Genomic DNA, 16939 nt, shown 5'->3' with positions numbered 1-16939 from the left:
CTTTCCCAGGGCAGTTACTTCTCTTTAGGCTGAATGCTTTGAAACTCAGTGAGCAGCACTGCTACTCCTGCCCATGCAAAATGTCGTTCCTTGTTTATATGCTTTGCATCTGCTGCAATGCTCTCAATGCCTCTGGGTCTTATTGTACCAGTCTTTCATCTCCCTTCCTCTGAGAATCTGGCAGAACTCGGGCTCTGCAGCTGCAGCACAATGAGCCCACAACTGATGGGGGGGGGTCACGTTCTAGGGAATCACACCTAAAGTCAAAACTGCATATACAGTAGTCAAAACACACACTGGGCTCAAGGGCACCTAGGCAGGCCAAAGTCTTTTTCCCCTGGATGCTTGTCCTCTGTTTAATTCTTTTGCCAGGCATGTAAAACTGAATGTGCACAAGTTAGATGTGCCTACGCTTATTGTATTCAACTGACGTGCCCCCATAACCACTCAGGCGACACTTTCACAGGAATTCATTCTTCGGTTCAGCTCCCAACATGGTACATGCTGTCGTCCGCCAGCAAATCTATCACAGAAAATAGAACAGGAGTCTCTATGGGAAAGAATAAATGGGTCCAAGTCTGAGATCAAGAGGAAGCCCTGCAGCACTGAGCTTTGGTGAAACAGCAGCAAGAAGAGACAAGCCAAGAGCTTCCCTGCAGCAGGAAATCCCCACTTACTGACTCTTGCTGTCCCCCCAACCTCTCCAATATTGCAGGAGACTCTTGGGCTGAAATCCCCATCTATCCTGTCATTTCTTATGAAATACTGCATTTTGATGCGTTTCCCGCAAACCAACTGCAATATGAACTGAGAAAAAGAATGAGCTGGCTGTGTTTAAGTCAGCAATGTGTACACAGACTTGGAGCCTTGGAAAAAGAAAAAACAGTAAGAGGCTCAGGACTGATTTGAATCCCTTTCTCTGTCCCTCAGGAACATGATGAGACCCCTGGGCGCTTTATGCTGAAGCTGAAGTATCAGCTGAGAGACAAGGAGAGAGGAATTCTCTTGATGGAAGCTGGGCAAACATATATGCTCGACTCACAGCATTACACAGTCACCATTTGTTTTTATTACAGATCTTGCACAATTGTACAAAAAGATTTTTAAAATTCCTTTTAAAGAAGACTGCATGAATCAACATGGCTTTCTCAAAACTTATAGTAAATACCTGTGTATTACTTATAATAGATAAGCTGCCATCCTGTAAGCTAGAAAGATAAGGCTGCCTGTTGCCCGGTCTGCTAACTATCAACACCTACCAGCTTTGGTCAAATGAGCAGCAATGCTTTTCCTTGTGCAGCCTTTGAGCTGCGTCTTGCGCATGTCTTGCAGCCATCTGAGCATTAATGATTTGGGGAGAAACCCGGACCTGAGTTTGAGTTCTCCATCAAGTGGGAGCCACAACAGTAAGTTTCCTTCTCCCCTAAAGTCCACCAGTTCACCCACTTAGCGTGGGGGCAGCTAGCTTTTCAGGCTCAGCACCAACCGTTTCTTCCCAGGCACTTCTGCCTTAGGGACCTGGGCTTCTGGACAGGCAACACGGACTACCAGGGACTCTCTAGCCTGGGAGGCTTGTCTGGGGCCAACCCATGAGACGTGAGAAAGGGGCGACCGTGTGTGATGGACAGCAGGAATCCATTGCTCATTACTGCCTTCCTTAATCATTTTTGGGATGGGGATGGGGAGGATTTTTCAGTCCAAGGGCTCTGTTCCCATCTGGGCAAACTTCCCACGGTGCGCAGGGCTGGGCAGAGACAAAACTGGCTCCAGCAAGGACTAGAAAGGTTTCCTTTGATACAGGCGGCCAGTTGCTCCACACACATTTCTTTCTTTCCTCCCTGCAGGAAGCAAGAGGCCATGTCAGGGTACCAGGACCCCTTCTACCCCACCCCCCAAAACACTCCAGGGGTGTGGCCTGTGAAGAGGTCCAAGGGCCACCAGAGAGACCTGATGGGCCACATTTGGCCCTCACGCCGGAGGTTCCCTTCCCCGGGTATGCAGGGCAGCGTGGGACTTTCTCTGTTTTAAGCAGTCTCTCCCTGCCAGCTTTTGGGCAAGACTAAAATGGCCTCAGGAGAATTATTCGTGTCTCTCTATAGGATTAACTTCCAGAGCAGAAACTCAAGCTTGGAGATACTGAAATTGACCTTGATCTTAGAGATTGATCATGATGAGGTGATTAACCGCTGTGACTGAAAGGTTATGCAACATTTCTTATCAAAGGCTAAACGATTGGCTTTGTGCAATGAGGTGGCCCTCCAACGAAGCTTGGCTCCCTTTTTATTTCTACTGAGTATAAACCAGATATGAGCTCATATCAAAGATGGCTTTTGCATGTTATTGTAGAAGCACACATTTAATATTCCAGCATTTGCCTGCTTCTACCCTATACTGTGTGAGGCAGCTATAAATTTATAGGGAAGCTTTTAATATTTGATGAATTATTGTATTTTAATAGTTTGTTGGAAGCCGCCCAGAGTGGATGGGGTATATTACTATAATTATTATTATTATTATTATTATTATTATTATTATTAATTTTGGGGCAACTGAACCACATGGGAGAATAAGGGCAAGTCAAGGCTGCAAGGAGGAGGCAAGTCCTGACTTCTCTTGCTTCTTCTACCACTCCCTAAATAGCACGGCCTAAAATCTTCTAATCTAAAGGGTAATTCTGCAAGGCATGAACACTTCTGGGTTATATTGGAGCAGCAAGAAACTGAGCATGCTGTGGAAGCCTGCGCTGAGGAGGCAGGAGTAACCATGACATCTTGTTGCAATTTTGCAAATCACAACAGTAAAAAATAAAAATGGGTGTGGAAAGGAGGGGGGTCGGGGTGACAAAGAGGGCTTTGAAGGATGGCCACTATGTGCACAAGCAGCTGGAAAATGGGGTGCTGGGGTGGGAGTGGGAAACGGGGGTCCTGGAACTGCGGGAGGGGGAGACTGCCTGCTTTCCCCCTAGCCCTGGAGCGACGGTGACAAGCACCAAAAATGAGACATCTAGCCTGCAGGCAGGACAGAGCAGAAGCGGCTGCAGTATTAGCTTCTGCCATGAGTTTGATCATCCTGATCAAATTTGCAGATGACACCAAACTGGGAGGGGTGGCTAACACCCTAGAGGACAGGATCACACTTCAAAACGACCTTGACAGATTAGAGAACTGGGCAAAAACAAACAAGATGAATTTTAACAGGGAGAAATGTAAAGTATTGCACTTGGGCAAAAAAAATGAGAGGCACAAATACAAGATGGGTGACACCTGGCTTGAGAGCAGTACATGTGAAAAGGATCTAGGAGTCTTGGTTGACCACAAACTTGACATGAGCCAACAGTGTGACGCGGCAGCTAAAAAAGCCAATGCAATTCTGGGCTGCATCAATAGGAGTATAGCATCTAGATCAAGGGAAGTAATAGTGCCACTGTATTCTGCTCTGGTCAGACCTCACCTGGAGTACTGTGTCCAGTTCTGGGCACCACAGTTCAAGAAGGACACTGATAAACTGGAACGTGTCCAGAGGAGGGCAACCAAAATGGTCAAAGGCCTGGAAACGATGCCTTATGAGGAACGGCTAAGGGAGCTGGGCATGTTTAGCCTGGAGAAGAGGAGGTTAAGGGGTGATATGATAGCCATGTTCAAATATATAAAAGGATGTCACATAGAGGAGGGAGAAAGGTTGTTTTCTGCTGCTCCAGAAAACACGGAGCAATGGACACGGAGCAATGGATCCAAACTACAAGAAAGAAGATTCCACCTAAACATTAGGAAGAACTTCCTGACACTAAGAGCTGTTCGGCAGTGGAATTTGCTGCCAAGGAGTGTGGTGGAGTCTCCTTTTTTGGAGGTCTTTAAGCAGAGGCTTGACAACCATATGTCAGGAGTGCTCTGATGGTGTTTCCTGCTTGGCAGGGGGTTGGACTCGATGGCCCTTGTGGTCTCTTCCAACTCTAGGATTCTCTGAGTTGCGAAGAGAATCCGACAACTTTTCCTGGGTCCCAGATGAAGGCAAAGTATAGTTTGCTTGGATAAGGTACTTATCAATCAGGCATTTTAAATTGAGTGCACCTTACCAAGCTCAGTTTGTACCATATATTTAAGCAGGAATTCTCTGCCCGTCTTGCAGCCCAAGTGGCCAAGTTGGTTGCACATCAGATATGAGTTCAGCATTTCTAAGCAGAACACCAAGGAAGGGGCAACCAGTTATGGCACGAGCCCTCCAGGTGTTGCACGACTCCAACTCCCATCATTCCCGACCGTTGGCCAAGCTGCCCGGAGCTGATGGGAACATCCGGAGAGACCCCTGGGGGTCAAAGCCTGCGGGGAGTCCCGACGTGGCGCGCGGATTGCAGGGAGCCCGGCGTGTCCGCTGCAGGAAGCTGCGCTCTGTGCCAACCCCGCGGCTCCTGCGGCGCGATTTGATGGATTCCCCCATTTATCAGACAGTCAGTAGCCGGAGCGACCCAAGAAGGGGGGCGGACGCCAAGACGGCCGAGGGAGGCCGAGCCCCGGGCCGGAGGGGCGCGGCGGGGCGGGGCCGGCCTGCTCCAATGGGGCGGCGGCGGCGGCGGCGGCGGCGAGAGGCGTCTTTAGGGCGCGCGGCGGAGCCTCGCCTTCTCCGGCGAGCGGACCATGGCGTCGGGCGGCGCGCTGCGGAAGGTGCTGCTCAGCGACAGCCTGGACCCGTCGTGCCCGCGGCTGTTGCGCGAGGCCGGCGTCGGCGTGGCGGAGAAGGCCGGGCTCAGCCCCGAGGAGCTGCTGGCCGAGATCCGGGTGAGCCCCGGGGTAGGGGCGCCTTGGCCCCGCTCCTGCAGGGCGCGCGGCGGGGGGAGGTCCGAGGGCAGCCCCGGGAAGCAGAGCCCCCCGTCCCCGAGCAGCCCGGAGCATCTCCGGAGCTGGAAGGGGCAAGGCAGGGCGCCTGCTCGGAGGAAAGAAGGGCGACAAGGGGTTGGAAAGAAGTTTATCACGTTAGCATCTCAGGGTTGCCCCGCCTTTTGCAGGACACGTCCTCCTTTTCATGGGTATGTAAAATGAGAATCCTCCTAGTCGGCAAACGTGTCCTCTTTTTTGCTCTTCAAAATATGGCAAACCTGTATTGGAAGAAAGCAAGGTTCTGCAGTGACCCACATGCCGTCAAGGCACTTGGATAACTCTGAAAATGGTTGGGCTTTTTAGTTCCTCTTCCAAGCCTGAGACGGGGAGCCCCAGGCGCTAAGAATGCCTTGCTCCCTCATTAGCTGGGCAAGGCAGAACAAGCGCTGGCAACCCCAGGAAATGGGAGAGTTGGCCTGGATCCATCTCTTCTTCAGCATTCCTGGTGTGGGCCCGCTTTCCTCCTGGCTACAACTCTCCAGTCCGGTATAGCTTAGAGCGCCAGCTGCCTCGTGACAGGGGAGAAGAGACCTTTAGAATGGGGAAAGCGATGGACAGAGGAGAAAACCTCCATAGGGAACGGAACAAATACAGACTACACTTAAAAGAGCTCTTTGGCAAGCTTTTAGTCACTCTTGCAACATTACAAAGACTTTGGATATTTTGGAGGACCATAATGTGGAAAAAGTATAATGTGCAGTTGATTTAGATATACAGTGGTACCTCGGGTTACATGCGCTTCAGGTTACACACTCCGTTAACCCAGAAATAGTGCTTCGGGTTAAGAACTTTGCTTCAGGATGAGAACAGAAATTGTGCTCTGGCAGCGTGGCAGCAGCAGGAGGCCCCATTAGCTAAAGTGGTGCTTCAGGTTGAGAACAGTTTCAGGTTAAGAATGGACCTCCAGAACGAATTAAGTTCTTAACGCGAGGTACCACTGTACAGTCATACCTCATGTTGCGTCCAGGTTACGTGTTTTCGTGTTGCGTCCCACAACAACCCGGAAGTACAGAAATGGGCTACTTCTGGGTTTTGCTGCTCGCGGATGCACAGAAGTGCTAAATGGTGCCGTGCGTGTGCGCAGATGGTGGCGCTTCGGCTTGCGTCAGTTCCATGTTATGGGCAGGTCTCCAGAATGGATCCCATCCATAACACGAGGTTCAACTGTGTAAAGGATCCACAGAGGGGAGGAGGGGAGTCCTAAGATTTGGAAGAATCTTGTTTTATTTTAAAATTTAAATGTGGTAAATGTGAGTTTATTTTGTAAAATCAATAAAAATGATTTCAAAAAAAGAAAAGAAAAAGCAGCGACATTTTGATATCGAACAGTTAAAACTTGGTGTGTGAAGTTTTTGACATCATGGATAAAATACAAAACAACTCTAAAGTAAAAATTGTAATTGTGCGGGTAGTTTATCCAAGCACATGCACACAACTCTTCAGACATGCTGAAATTAGGATGCTTGCATTTTTCATTGCCTTCATTTTCTTTTCCTATTTTAAGATATTTATAAGTTTTGATGCCTACATATACCAGATCTCAACCAACTTAGAGCAAGTGAAAGTATGCAGGGGGGACTCATTCAGGAAGCCCCCTTCCTTGGGGAGCTCACCTTCATTTCCGTGGGACTGGAGGAGAACATCACATAGGGTTGCACCCCTTGTTCCTTATATTTCACTGTTGCCCTACCACAGATGTTAGGGAAGGACAAAAGTGTTTTCAGGTTGATCGCTTCTCTACCTTTTCCTCTTTCATGGTCCTTAGCTTTATTTATAGACAATCTCCCATTCCCATTTCTCACAGGGAGGGGCTTTGTGGGAGAACCACTGGAAAATATTCCACCATGGAAAACTGCTGTTTTGTTAAAATGTGGCTGGCTGGCGCTAAAGAAATGCTGCCTCTCCCAGTTTTTTGTGCTTGTTTAGAACAGCCGAAGGTGCAGAATATATATCTGCTTGGTTTAGCCTCAGTTCTTGTGGAACGGGAATGAAACTTGCCTCCACCTGTCTGATTTTACAGCACACCTCTGAATTTGAAAGACTAATAGCAGAGAATTTGATTAACTTTCCTCTTGATGTGTCAGCGTTCAGCACTCTCTGCCTTGAGCCACATTGGCTGAAAACACCTTCCTCATCCCTTTTCCAGCTTTTTCTGGTGAGGAGGGTGACAATGTTCTTCTTTGCAACATAAATTGCAAAAGCCAAACAACAGTGCATTTGTACATGCATGTGTCTGTGCACACTGTCTATACTCCATGCCACTGAAAGCCATCCTAGCTGAATGGCGAGATTCTGCCCTTGTGGAATGGGCAGCCCTATGTGGCACTATTGTGCCCATCCTTTGTGGCTGAAAGTAGCTCCCAGATGGTCTTGTGAGTGAACTTGACGATCTGTCAAGGGGCCCAAGGGAGGAGGCTTTTCCCTTGGGTTCAGAGGGTTAAAGCCTCTCAAAATCAAAGCCAGCACCCTGAATTGAGCCAGGCTGAGGGCACAGACCCTGGTTCAATGGACTCTTGGCTGAGCCCTGTGGATAGGCAGCCAGTTGCTGAAGTATCTGGGCAGCCACCAGAGGCCAGCCATCCCATGCAGCCTGCGTGACAGTCATTGCAGAGCACCTGGAATTTGCATTTTGGGTTTCTCTGGCCATATTTTGGCTGCACTTTTGACTTTCTGCCTTAGCTCAGCTGCATTTGGGGACAGATGCTGGGGTACTCGCTTGGCATGGAGCCCTCAAAGCCAGGCCTCACCTGATCATGGTAGAACAGCTTCTTCCCCCAGGTCTACTGCAGGAGAGAGATCCCAGAACTGGAAGCAGATGGCCTGCTACTGTTACCTAAAGGTGGGACTTCTTTGGGAGATTTTGTGCCCATGGTGCCATAGTGCCCAACTTGACTTTTGCTGACTCTTTGCTCATAGCGCAACCCTGGTAACACTTCTGTGCGTCTCTTCCCATTCTCTCTCTCACAAGCGGCTGTGTGGCTGGAGACTGAGCTGAGGAACTGCTGGCATATTATATCCACACATGTACCTATCAAGAGCCATTATTTACCTCAGTTCTGCACCTAGCGTGGTCTAATCCTGCCTCCCTTGGCCTTCAGACATTTCAGAGTCAAACCCCCAGATAATAGTCCCACCTTAGTAGCTACGTTTGCATAAATTAAAGCATGGCATTCAAATTTCTGAATTTGCATACCGTAAGACGTCTTTCATGCACCTTAGAGAATTTGGCTATTGGTGCAAAATATTTGTTGCCTTGGCCAATGGTTTCAATTTTTTAAGCCCTGTTCCTCCGCCAGCCTCCCTGCTGGCTTCCGGTTCTCCAGGCAGCCCTTTGCTCACTCCTGCTGTGATTTCTTTAGGACTGCGATGGGCTCATTGTGCGATCTGCCACCAAAGTGACTGCAGAGGTCATCAATGCTGCTGAGAAGCTGCAGGTCATTGGTAGAGCCGGGACTGGCGTGGACAATGTGGATGTCGATGCCGCTACGAGGAAAGGAATCCTGGTCATGAAGTAAGCCGCTTCTCACATGGGCGCAGGGGTGTCACAAGATCAGAGGAAGCCTGGCAGGAAGGGTGTCCAAAGAAGGTGGAGGCCAACAACCTATTAGTTCAAGACCCCCCAAGGTATCCCCCCCACACATAGTCACACACGCACAACGTAGTTCATAGAATCGTAAATTTGTAGGGTTCGAAGGGTCATCTAGTCCAACTCTCTGCAATGCGGGAATCTCACGAAGCAGCCTGTGACGCTCCAAGGAAGGGGAGTCCACCGCCTCCTGAGGGTGTCTGTTCCACCGTTGAACTAATAATACTACTTATACCTCACCCCTATGACTGGGTTGCCCCAGCTAGTCTAGATAGCTTCCATCATCATATAAAAAACACAGTGAAACATCAAACATTAAAAACTTCCCAATACAGGGCTGCCTTCAGATGTCTTCGGAAAGTCATATAATTGTTAATCTCTGACATCTGATAGAAGGGTGCCCCACAGAGCAGGCACCACTGCCAAGGAGTACCAGAAAACAAGCTTGTTTAATCTTCCATGTGACAGCCCTTTAGATATTTGGAGATGGCTACCCTGTGTCCTCTTAGTCTCCTCCAGGTTAAACAGACCCACCTCCCTCAAGCGTTCCTCATATGCCTTGGTTTCCAGTCCCTTGATCATCTTGGTTGCCCTCTTCTGCAAACATTCCAGCTTGTTTGGAGGTGGGCTCTCTGCCAGAACATTCAGTCCCAGGGACAGGGATTTCCCCCTGTGGTTGAGCTGTGCTCCCTAGTGCCATGTAACTCTGAATGATCCTTGGCATGGCAAGGGGGGAGGGCGAGCTGTACTTGTCTCCCTTAACCACAGTTAACACTAATCATATTTCTCAGTTCAGCTATATTGGGTAATTGCAATTTACTGAAAATTAAAGCAACAGCTTCTTCCTCCTAACTGCACCACAGGAGGAGAGGGAGCAAAGTATTATTCTGCCTGTGAGGAATATTTCAGGTGATAACACATCATGCTCATTAGGGGGATTTAGATGCATTGCTAGCTTTGCCCAAATTTGTACAAGCAGAACTTGGGAGGAAAGTTGTCTCATGTGTCCACAGGGAGTGGGGTGTGTGTGCTCAGACACGGAGCTTTTGAGTACTGACCTGTGCCTTGGTGGGCAGGTGTGGGTGAGCCCTAAAGGTCTACACAAGAGGGATGCCAGGGAGTATTTGCTGTCTCTGAAGAACAGCAGGCACAGAGTTCACAGCTCTCATTGTGGAAGAGTTGGGGGGCCTTGAAGCTTTTTGCCAGGGGCTCCACCCAACTTCCTCTGCTTTTGTTTTGCTCCTCAGCACACCGACTGGCAACAGCCTCAGTGCGGCCGAGCTGACGTGTGGCATGGTCATGAGCCTGGCAAGGTAGGTGATGGGGCTCTGGGAAGAGAACAGGGCCTTCCAGAAGCACCAGCTGCACCGCACTCATCTCTTTGGGCTTGAGAAGAACCTGTAGCTCCCCCCAACGACATGTTTCACATGGAGCTGCACACTCTCTGTGCAGACATACTCCATAGAACTAGGGCAGCCCCCTCTTGTCACAGAAAAGCAGCTTTGGAGGGGTGCCTCACCCTTCCCTCCTGTTATTTTTCTGCTGAAACCCGTCTCTTCAAGCTACACGTTCCCATGCAGAAAGGGGCCCTCGCATACACGTCTGAAACCCTGTTTGGGAAAGGGGATGTTTTTGGGAGGTGGATTCTAGAAGAATAGGGAAGGGGTGAAGCCATTCCCTGCCACTGGTCTACTCCAAATCTCCTCCTCCTGCAGTTCCTTTGCCTCATAAGAAGTAGCGGTTAGGTTTTGTTACACAAACAAAACACAAGCACACTTGTGAAAATTTCCATAGCTGTGTCTCTTTTGGACACAGGCCATTCCTACCTTTGGGAAAATGAGCTTCCCCACAACCAAAACAATCTTAAATCTTCCGCACCAACATGTCCAAGAGAAGAAGACATGCAGATGACTCCTCTGCTCTGGCTTGGGCCCTTCTTGGAACCTGCTAAGCTGGAGTCTTTCATTTCAGGCAAATCCCACAAGCTGCAGCTTCAATGAAGGAAGGGAAATGGGATCGAAAGAAGGTAGGAGGCTGGGTTGGGGTCTCCATCTCCCGCTGCGCTGCTGGGGCGCAGGAAGGACGCTGCGCAGGCAAGGCCTGCCATCTTCTCACATGGAGGTGTGCTTTTTGCCTTAGTTCATGGGGATGGAGCTTCAGGGGAAGACACTGGGCATTCTTGGCCTAGGCAGGATTGGACGAGAAGTGGCTGTCCGGATGCAGTCCTTTGGCATGAAGGTAAGAATGCCCTTACAGAGGGGGACCACTTGTGGTCTGGAGGAGGCACATCCTGCGGCCCTGATCCGTTGCCTTCTCAAGAGGCCCTGTGCCTCTCTTCCATGCTGGGGGTGTTGAGATGGGGTGGGGAATCTCAGCGACCTTAAAGGTCTCTCTCTGCCTTGGCCTTCAGACCATAGGCTACGACCCCATCATCACTCCCGAGGAATCTGCTGCTTTTGGAGTTGAGCAGCTGCCTTTGGAACAAGTCTGGCCGCTGTGTGATTTCATCACCGTCCACACCCCTCTGCTGCCTTCCACCACAGGTAAGGGGTGCCCCTGGGGACTGCCAGAGGTGATCCTGCAGGGTCCGGGGCTGCTTGTGTGCCTGCAGAGTGCTCCACTGGGAAGCTGCCTGGTTCCACCACGAATGGGGCAGCAGGACTGGGGGGGGGGACTGAGGAGCCCCCACAACTTGCTTGGGCGTGGGAAGTTGGCTGAAGCAGCAGAGCCTTCGCATGGGAGTGCAGAAGGTGGATCATGGATGTGAGGGAGGAAGGGTGCTGCCAGAAAGAAAAGTCAGTGGATCGCCTCAAGTGGGAGACATACAGCTGGTGCAGAAAGGCAGCAGAGGAAAAGCTGTATTGCTGCTGCCATAATAATAATAATGATGTTTGCCTGATGGCTTGTTTTTCATAATTCTGTTTCTGTTACGCATGCAGAGAAGCAAAGAGTTAATATGCAGGAAAGCGTCAGAAACTTCTCCTGGCACTCTATGCATTTTTCAAATTTTTCAACTTTAGGATTAGAAAACTGCTTCCTTCTTTATGAAACTGAAAGCTTGATTTCCAGGGTGGCACCCATCTACATTTGGGAGTGTGGTCATCATAGACGCGCAGCCCAAAAGCAGCCCAGGGGATGGTGGGCTCGCTTTGCCCCCCCCTCCTCAGGAAGGCTGGCTGCGGCTGGAGTGGCGTGGGAGCTGCTGCCCCCTGTGTTTTGATGGCTGCCTTCTTTCCAGGGCTCCTGAATGACGCCACCTTTGCTCAGTGCCGGCGTGGGGTCCAGGTGATCAATTGCGCCCGAGGAGGCATTGTGGATGAGGGTGCCCTTTTGCGGGCCCTGCAGTCTGGCCAGTGTGGGGGAGCAGCCCTAGATGTCTTCACAGAGGTGAGGTGCTTGGGCATTGGATTTCATTCCCTGGCTTTCCTTGGGTTGCCACCAGGATCTCTTTCAACGCCTCAGGCTGCACACGAGCCCTTCTTGCTTTTGTGTGGTTGTTGGAATGCCAGCCTGTGGCAAGAGGGTCTCATCCAGTGCCTTGCCCTAGAGCAGGCAGCCCTTCTGCTCCCCTGGCACAGATCAGCCGCACCAAAGAGGCTCGCGGAGGAAAGGCTGCTGGTGAGGGAAGCCTTTGGAGCGAGCGCCTGAGCCTTGCCAGGACTTGGCTGAATGTGGAAGCATGAAAGGGCTCCAGGACTCCTCCCTTGCTTCCCAGAGAAGATGGCTATCTTTGCAGCCTTGGGCTTGAGGGTGTGAGAACAGAAGAGTGTGGCTGCTGGATCAGGCCTGGGGCTCGTCTTGCCCAGCATCCTTTTCTCACAGGGGCCAGCCATATGACTGTGGGAAGCCGGCCAGCAGAACAGGAGCGCAAGAGCCCCCTCCGCTCCCATGGTTGCCAGCCGTTGGCCTTCAGTAGCATGGCTGCCTCGTGGCTGGTAGCCCTTGATAGCTACTCTCCTCCAGGAATTTGCCTCGTCCTCTTCCAAAGTCCTCCATATTGGTGGCCACCACTGTCTCCTGTGGGAGCGATTGCCGTAGTTTAACTCTGCGCTGTGTTAAGGACTTCCTTTTGTCTGTCCTGAATCTCCCAACATTCCCCTTCACTGGCCGTCCGCGAGAGATCAGCTTGGACAAGGGAGCCGGACGAAATGCTTTGTGGCTGCAAGGCAGGTCTTAGTAACCGACTTGGCTCTTCTTCTTCCCCCTCCAGGAGCCACCCACGAACAAGGCCTTGGTAAACCACCCCAATGTCATCTGCTGCCCCCACTTGGGTGCCAGCACCAGAGAAGCGCAGAGTCGCTGTGGCAGGGAGATTGCAGTGCAAATAGTGGACTGGGCCCAGGGCAGGGCACTGGTTGGCGCCGTGAGTCCTTCTCTTCAGTTGTTCTTCTTGTTTTTCAATTTATAAAATTAATCTTAAAAACGGTTTTTAGTTTAAATCTGTGGTTTATTTTGGGGTTTTTTTGTTCTTTTTTGTTTTGTTTTCTAAAATTTGAGCTTTTTAGCAATTTAAGATGCAAAATAGCTGTTCTGCAAAGCATGAGCATGTTGGTTTTCTCAACGCTTGTTTAAAGACAAGCTTGTTAGATAAAGCAAAATATTCTGCAGTGCAACTTGGCAGACTTGCAAAGTGTCACGTGGCAGCCTGGCTCAACTTCTTTGCAAAGCAAGTGTCCCGCTTTGATCCAGCAAGCTCAGCATTTGCACTCTTCAACTGCCAATATCACTGCTTAGCAAATGATAGCAACAGTCGAAGTGAGCCCAGGCAAGGTCTTTGGATGGATGCCTGGGTCGGTTTGCAGGAAGGCAGAAGGAGAACCACTGCCCTTCTTTAAAAGTGTTGTCATTGGGGCTTGGATCCCAAGCAGTACAAGCAGGAGAAATGGAGCAGAGGTTTTTTCTTTCCCTCAGGTCAATGGCCAAGCTCTCCACAGTGCATACGCACCTCATACCAAGCCATGGATTGCCCTGGCCAGGGCCCTGGGGACTGTGCTGCAGGCACTGAGCCACCCAGTGAATGGAGGCGTTCAGGTTGTCACTCACGGTGAGAGGAGAGATCCAGGAGCAGCACTGGGCTGGAGATCCTGTCGGGTTTTATTTTTTAAATGCCTAAGTCGATTTACCCCTCTGCTTTTGCTCTCTCACCTCTCCTTAGTGCAGGGTTCTGTGTTCTTGTGCTTTAAAACCCCTTCTTCATTCTGTGTGAAAAACAGTTGAATTTTGCAACCCATATCAATGAGTTTTGCCACTCATGAACCATTTACTTTTAAGGCAATTGCTGCAACCATGATGAGTGCAAACTTGTTTTTCTATATGTAGGAACATCCAAGGTTCTCAGGGAGCTGAATCCTGTATCGGGTCCTCCTTTACGTGCTGGTGCAGAAGACACAGAGCCCTGCTTATTTAGCTACCACAAGGCTGGGGAAACCTCGCTCTGGTTGGACTCCCAACTCCACGCCAATGTGGCCCACGGCTGGCACGGGTCCTGGGAGCTGTAGGCCCAGCCTGGGGGGGGGGCTCAGATCCCCCCCCCACATGCTCTATCAGTTGTTCTGCAGCCCTCTTGAAAGCTTCTCCTTTGCCTCCTCCTCTGGCCTTTCTTCCTCCTCGCCATGCTGCTTCGTTCCCCTCAACTTGCCTCTCGCAGGCCCTGCTGCCTTGGCGTGTGCTTGCTCTTCTCCCTCCTCCCTGCTCTTCTGCCAAGTCCACAAGGTCTTGGTGGGAGAGGCCTGCCCCTAACTGCCTGCGCCCCCCTCTGTTCTTGCTGCTAAGGAAACATGAGCCGCTAACCGGTAGCAGTCTGTCCTGGGTGGTACTAATGAACACACAGAAGAGATGAGCATGTGCTCCGTTGCTGCAGTGCTGCAGTTGGGGAGAAGCAATGGGATCTTGATGTGTTGCTGCCGCTGCTGCAGTGAGGCTTGTGGGCTCGTTTACGGGCCCTGATGCTGACCCTTTAACAGCAGCCTGATGGCTGAGCAAGTGAACCTTTCCCACAGCTATTTAAGGTGCCCGTATGGGGCCTGTGTAAAGGGAAAGGGGTGGGGGGCTGTTAGCCCACCCGGCGGCTTTTGTCTCGCGATTCCCACTGGAGGGGAGCTAGTGAGAGGCAGCAGCCCCCGTGTTGCTTTTCACAGATACCGCCAAGAAGCAAGTCAGGCCCCAGGGTCCTGCTGATTGGGGTGTCTGGTTCTGGCACAGCCCTTGATCAGATGGGCCGGTCTCTTCATTGACACGTCTTCTGGTTGCAGGGTGAGGACAGGACAGGAAACACGCAGGACACTTTTAAAATTAACTGACCATGCCTGTCACACTCACTAGGCGCAACCTTGCAGAAGGCGGGCAGCTACCTGAGCCCTGCTGTGGCCATCGGTCTCCTTAAGGAGACTGTGCAGAAGGACGCGAACCTTGTCAATGGGCTTCTCCTGGCACAGGAATCTGGGCTGAAGGTACGTCTGGTGCCCTCCGCTGACAGGTCCCTAGGGCGGCTCCTTGGGGAGCCTCGACGTAGCAGTGGGGTCTTTGAGCCTTTCCTTTGGTCTGCTCAGGAGAGGGTGGCGTCTCCCTCCCCCCCCGACATGGTTTTTATCTTTGCAGCTGCAAAACAGTCAGAAACTCAACTGGTGCAGCTTCCTCAGCACAGATATGTGGCTCAGTTTCACATACTGAATTTCTGTCCATTGAGCAGATTTTACACTTGCCCTCTCAGCAGGGGCCTTGCTGTTCCCTGTCCATGATGGGCAAGAGCTGAGCTCGCCTCGAGTTCCCCAGAGAGGGAATCTGGAAGCAGATCTCCTCTGCAATGAACAGGCTCTGCATCTCTTTTGCCATTTCCCCCTGCAGATCACCACAACCCACAGTGGCAGAGCCCTGGGTAGTGACGAGGCCCTGCTGCAACTTTCTGCACAAGAGTCACCCTATGTCTTAGTTGGGTCTGTGGAAGGCAGCACTCCTGTCCTGCATGAACTCAGCGGAGCCGTCTTCAAACAGCATGTTCCCCTCTCCGGCACTCTGCTGTTCTACAGAGCCAAGACCTCTGATGCCAGCCTGTTGCCAACCGTCCTTGGTAAGGAGAGGCCTCCTCTTCCCTGTCAGAGCTCCCTAATCTAACAATTGGCACGGGGAAACCCTTGTCTCTCACTCTCCAGGGCCGTGTAACAGAAGAGTGCTTTGCTGGGACGGAGCTTGTCAGGCCTGGGATTGCCCCTCTCCTGCCAGCCACTCTGCCCAGGGGCTGCTGCTCCAACCCTGGAAGGACATGTGCCAGTGCCTGAGGGTTCTAACGCCCCACGGATGAGGAAGGATTGGGGTGAAGAGGAGGAGGCAGGGATCCTGGGTGGGATGAACAGGAAATGGGAAACCTCTGGGGATGGTTGGGTGAAGACACCAGCAAGGAAAACCTCAAGGGTGGGGAACAGATGCAGGGAAGGGCAGGTGCAGAGAGCAGCTGTAGACAGGTAAGGGAAGAAGTGGTCTCTCTTTGCCAGGGAGAGGTTTGTGCCGCCCTCAGGCTTCCTCGGGAAGATGGCCACACCTGGGCACTCCTTAAGGGGTGCAAAACTTCTCTTACCCAGCATACGGCCATGACTGTTTCCCATTATCTGCAGCCCCAATGTTTTGTTAGATCTTATTCCTCCCCCAATAGAAGCCATTTTAGCCAAACAGAGCAGTCTGATCTCACTATATTTGTCTCCTAGGATGCATGGACTCAATGTTGTTTTGTTTGCAGGGCTGCTGGGGAAGGCAGAGCTGTTGTCATACCACCGTTCCAGCACCGTGGCTGGGCAGGCATGGAACGTCCTGAGTGTGTCTTCTGCCCTACAAAACCTCCAGGAGCTGAAGCGACACGTGACAGAAGCTGTTCAGGTTGCCCTTTAAGCTGTGGTTCAAAACCTGGCAGGGCCAGCAAGGTTCCTTAATTAAATGTTGCACATTCCAATAAAAAGAATTTGCAAAAACTGCTGTCCACTGCATCCTTGAGCTACAAGAGCCGAGGGGTAACATTTTTGTTGATATCGGTCTGTCTTGAGAGACAATGGAGTGCACCTCCAGGGGTGAAGTCAAACCGCTGCATTAGCAGCCCTGAAGTGACCTCTCCAGAGCACAGGCCTGGGCAATGTGTGTGGACTACCCAGGTGAGAAGACCCCTCTTTCGGCCTCGCTGAGGGGGTCCAAAGGAAAGCGGAGCACTGAGGCAGGCTGCAGAAGAGCTACCTCCTGTGGCTGGCATATTTTTTATCACAGGGATTTATCATAGAATCATAGAGTTGGAAGGGACCCTGAGGGTCATCCAGTCCAACCCCCACAATGCAGAAATAGGCAGCTGTCCCAGACGGGGATCAAACCTGCAACCTTGGCGCCGTCAGCACCACACACTAACCAACTGAGCTATCCAATCACGTTTCCAAAGTTGGGAATTATTCTTCATCAGCCTCAGCAAATGCTCCAGAAGAGTACAAAAAGTCAAATCTTATTTAGAACA

General features: G+C 51.1%; 1 protein-coding gene and 1 long non-coding RNA gene across 2 annotated transcripts; one reads left to right on the top strand and one right to left on the bottom strand.

Moving 5' to 3' along the window:
• Positions 1-839: 839 nt before the first annotated feature.
• LOC310708663 lies at positions 840-4554 on the bottom strand. Its single transcript, XR_014527134.1, has 3 exons — positions 4317-4554; positions 4073-4277; positions 840-1838 (listed from the first exon to the last, which is right to left on the bottom strand). It is a non-coding gene; the product is annotated as an uncharacterized lncRNA (long non-coding RNA).
• Positions 4542-16415, top strand: PHGDH (phosphoglycerate dehydrogenase). The gene is made up of 12 exons (XM_083507161.1): positions 4542-4772; positions 8231-8382; positions 9705-9770; positions 10429-10483; positions 10597-10695; positions 10868-11000; positions 11696-11844; positions 12668-12820; positions 13369-13501; positions 14779-14906; positions 15301-15523; positions 16187-16415. Exons 1-12 carry the CDS (start codon positions 4632-4634, stop codon positions 16333-16335), a joined length of 1581 nt encoding a protein of 526 aa, XP_083363287.1. The 5' UTR covers positions 4542-4631; the 3' UTR covers positions 16336-16415.
• The last annotated feature ends 524 nt before the right edge of the window (positions 16416-16939 follow it).

This window comes from Podarcis liolepis (genome assembly GCF_965112155.1).
Source record: "Podarcis liolepis genome assembly, chromosome: 6".
Taxonomy (NCBI): domain Eukaryota; kingdom Metazoa; phylum Chordata; class Lepidosauria; order Squamata; family Lacertidae; genus Podarcis; species Podarcis liolepis.
This window is presented reverse-complemented; position numbering and strand designations above follow the sequence as displayed.

What these genes read in the sequence shown, in the direction of transcription:
- PHGDH (XM_083507161.1), top strand. Translation starts at nt 4,632, where the DNA reads ATGGCGTCGGGCGGCGCGCTGCGGAAGGTGCTGCTCAGCGACAGCCTG. An exon ending in CCCTAGATGTCTTCACAGAG is followed by an intron (nt 11,845 to 12,667) that starts GTGAGGTGCTTG and finishes TTCCCCCTCCAG; the next exon opens with GAGCCACCCACGAACAAGGC. An exon ending in CGTTCAGGTTGTCACTCACG is followed by an intron (nt 13,502 to 14,778) that starts GTGAGAGGAGAG and finishes CACACTCACTAG; the next exon opens with GCGCAACCTTGCAGAAGGCG.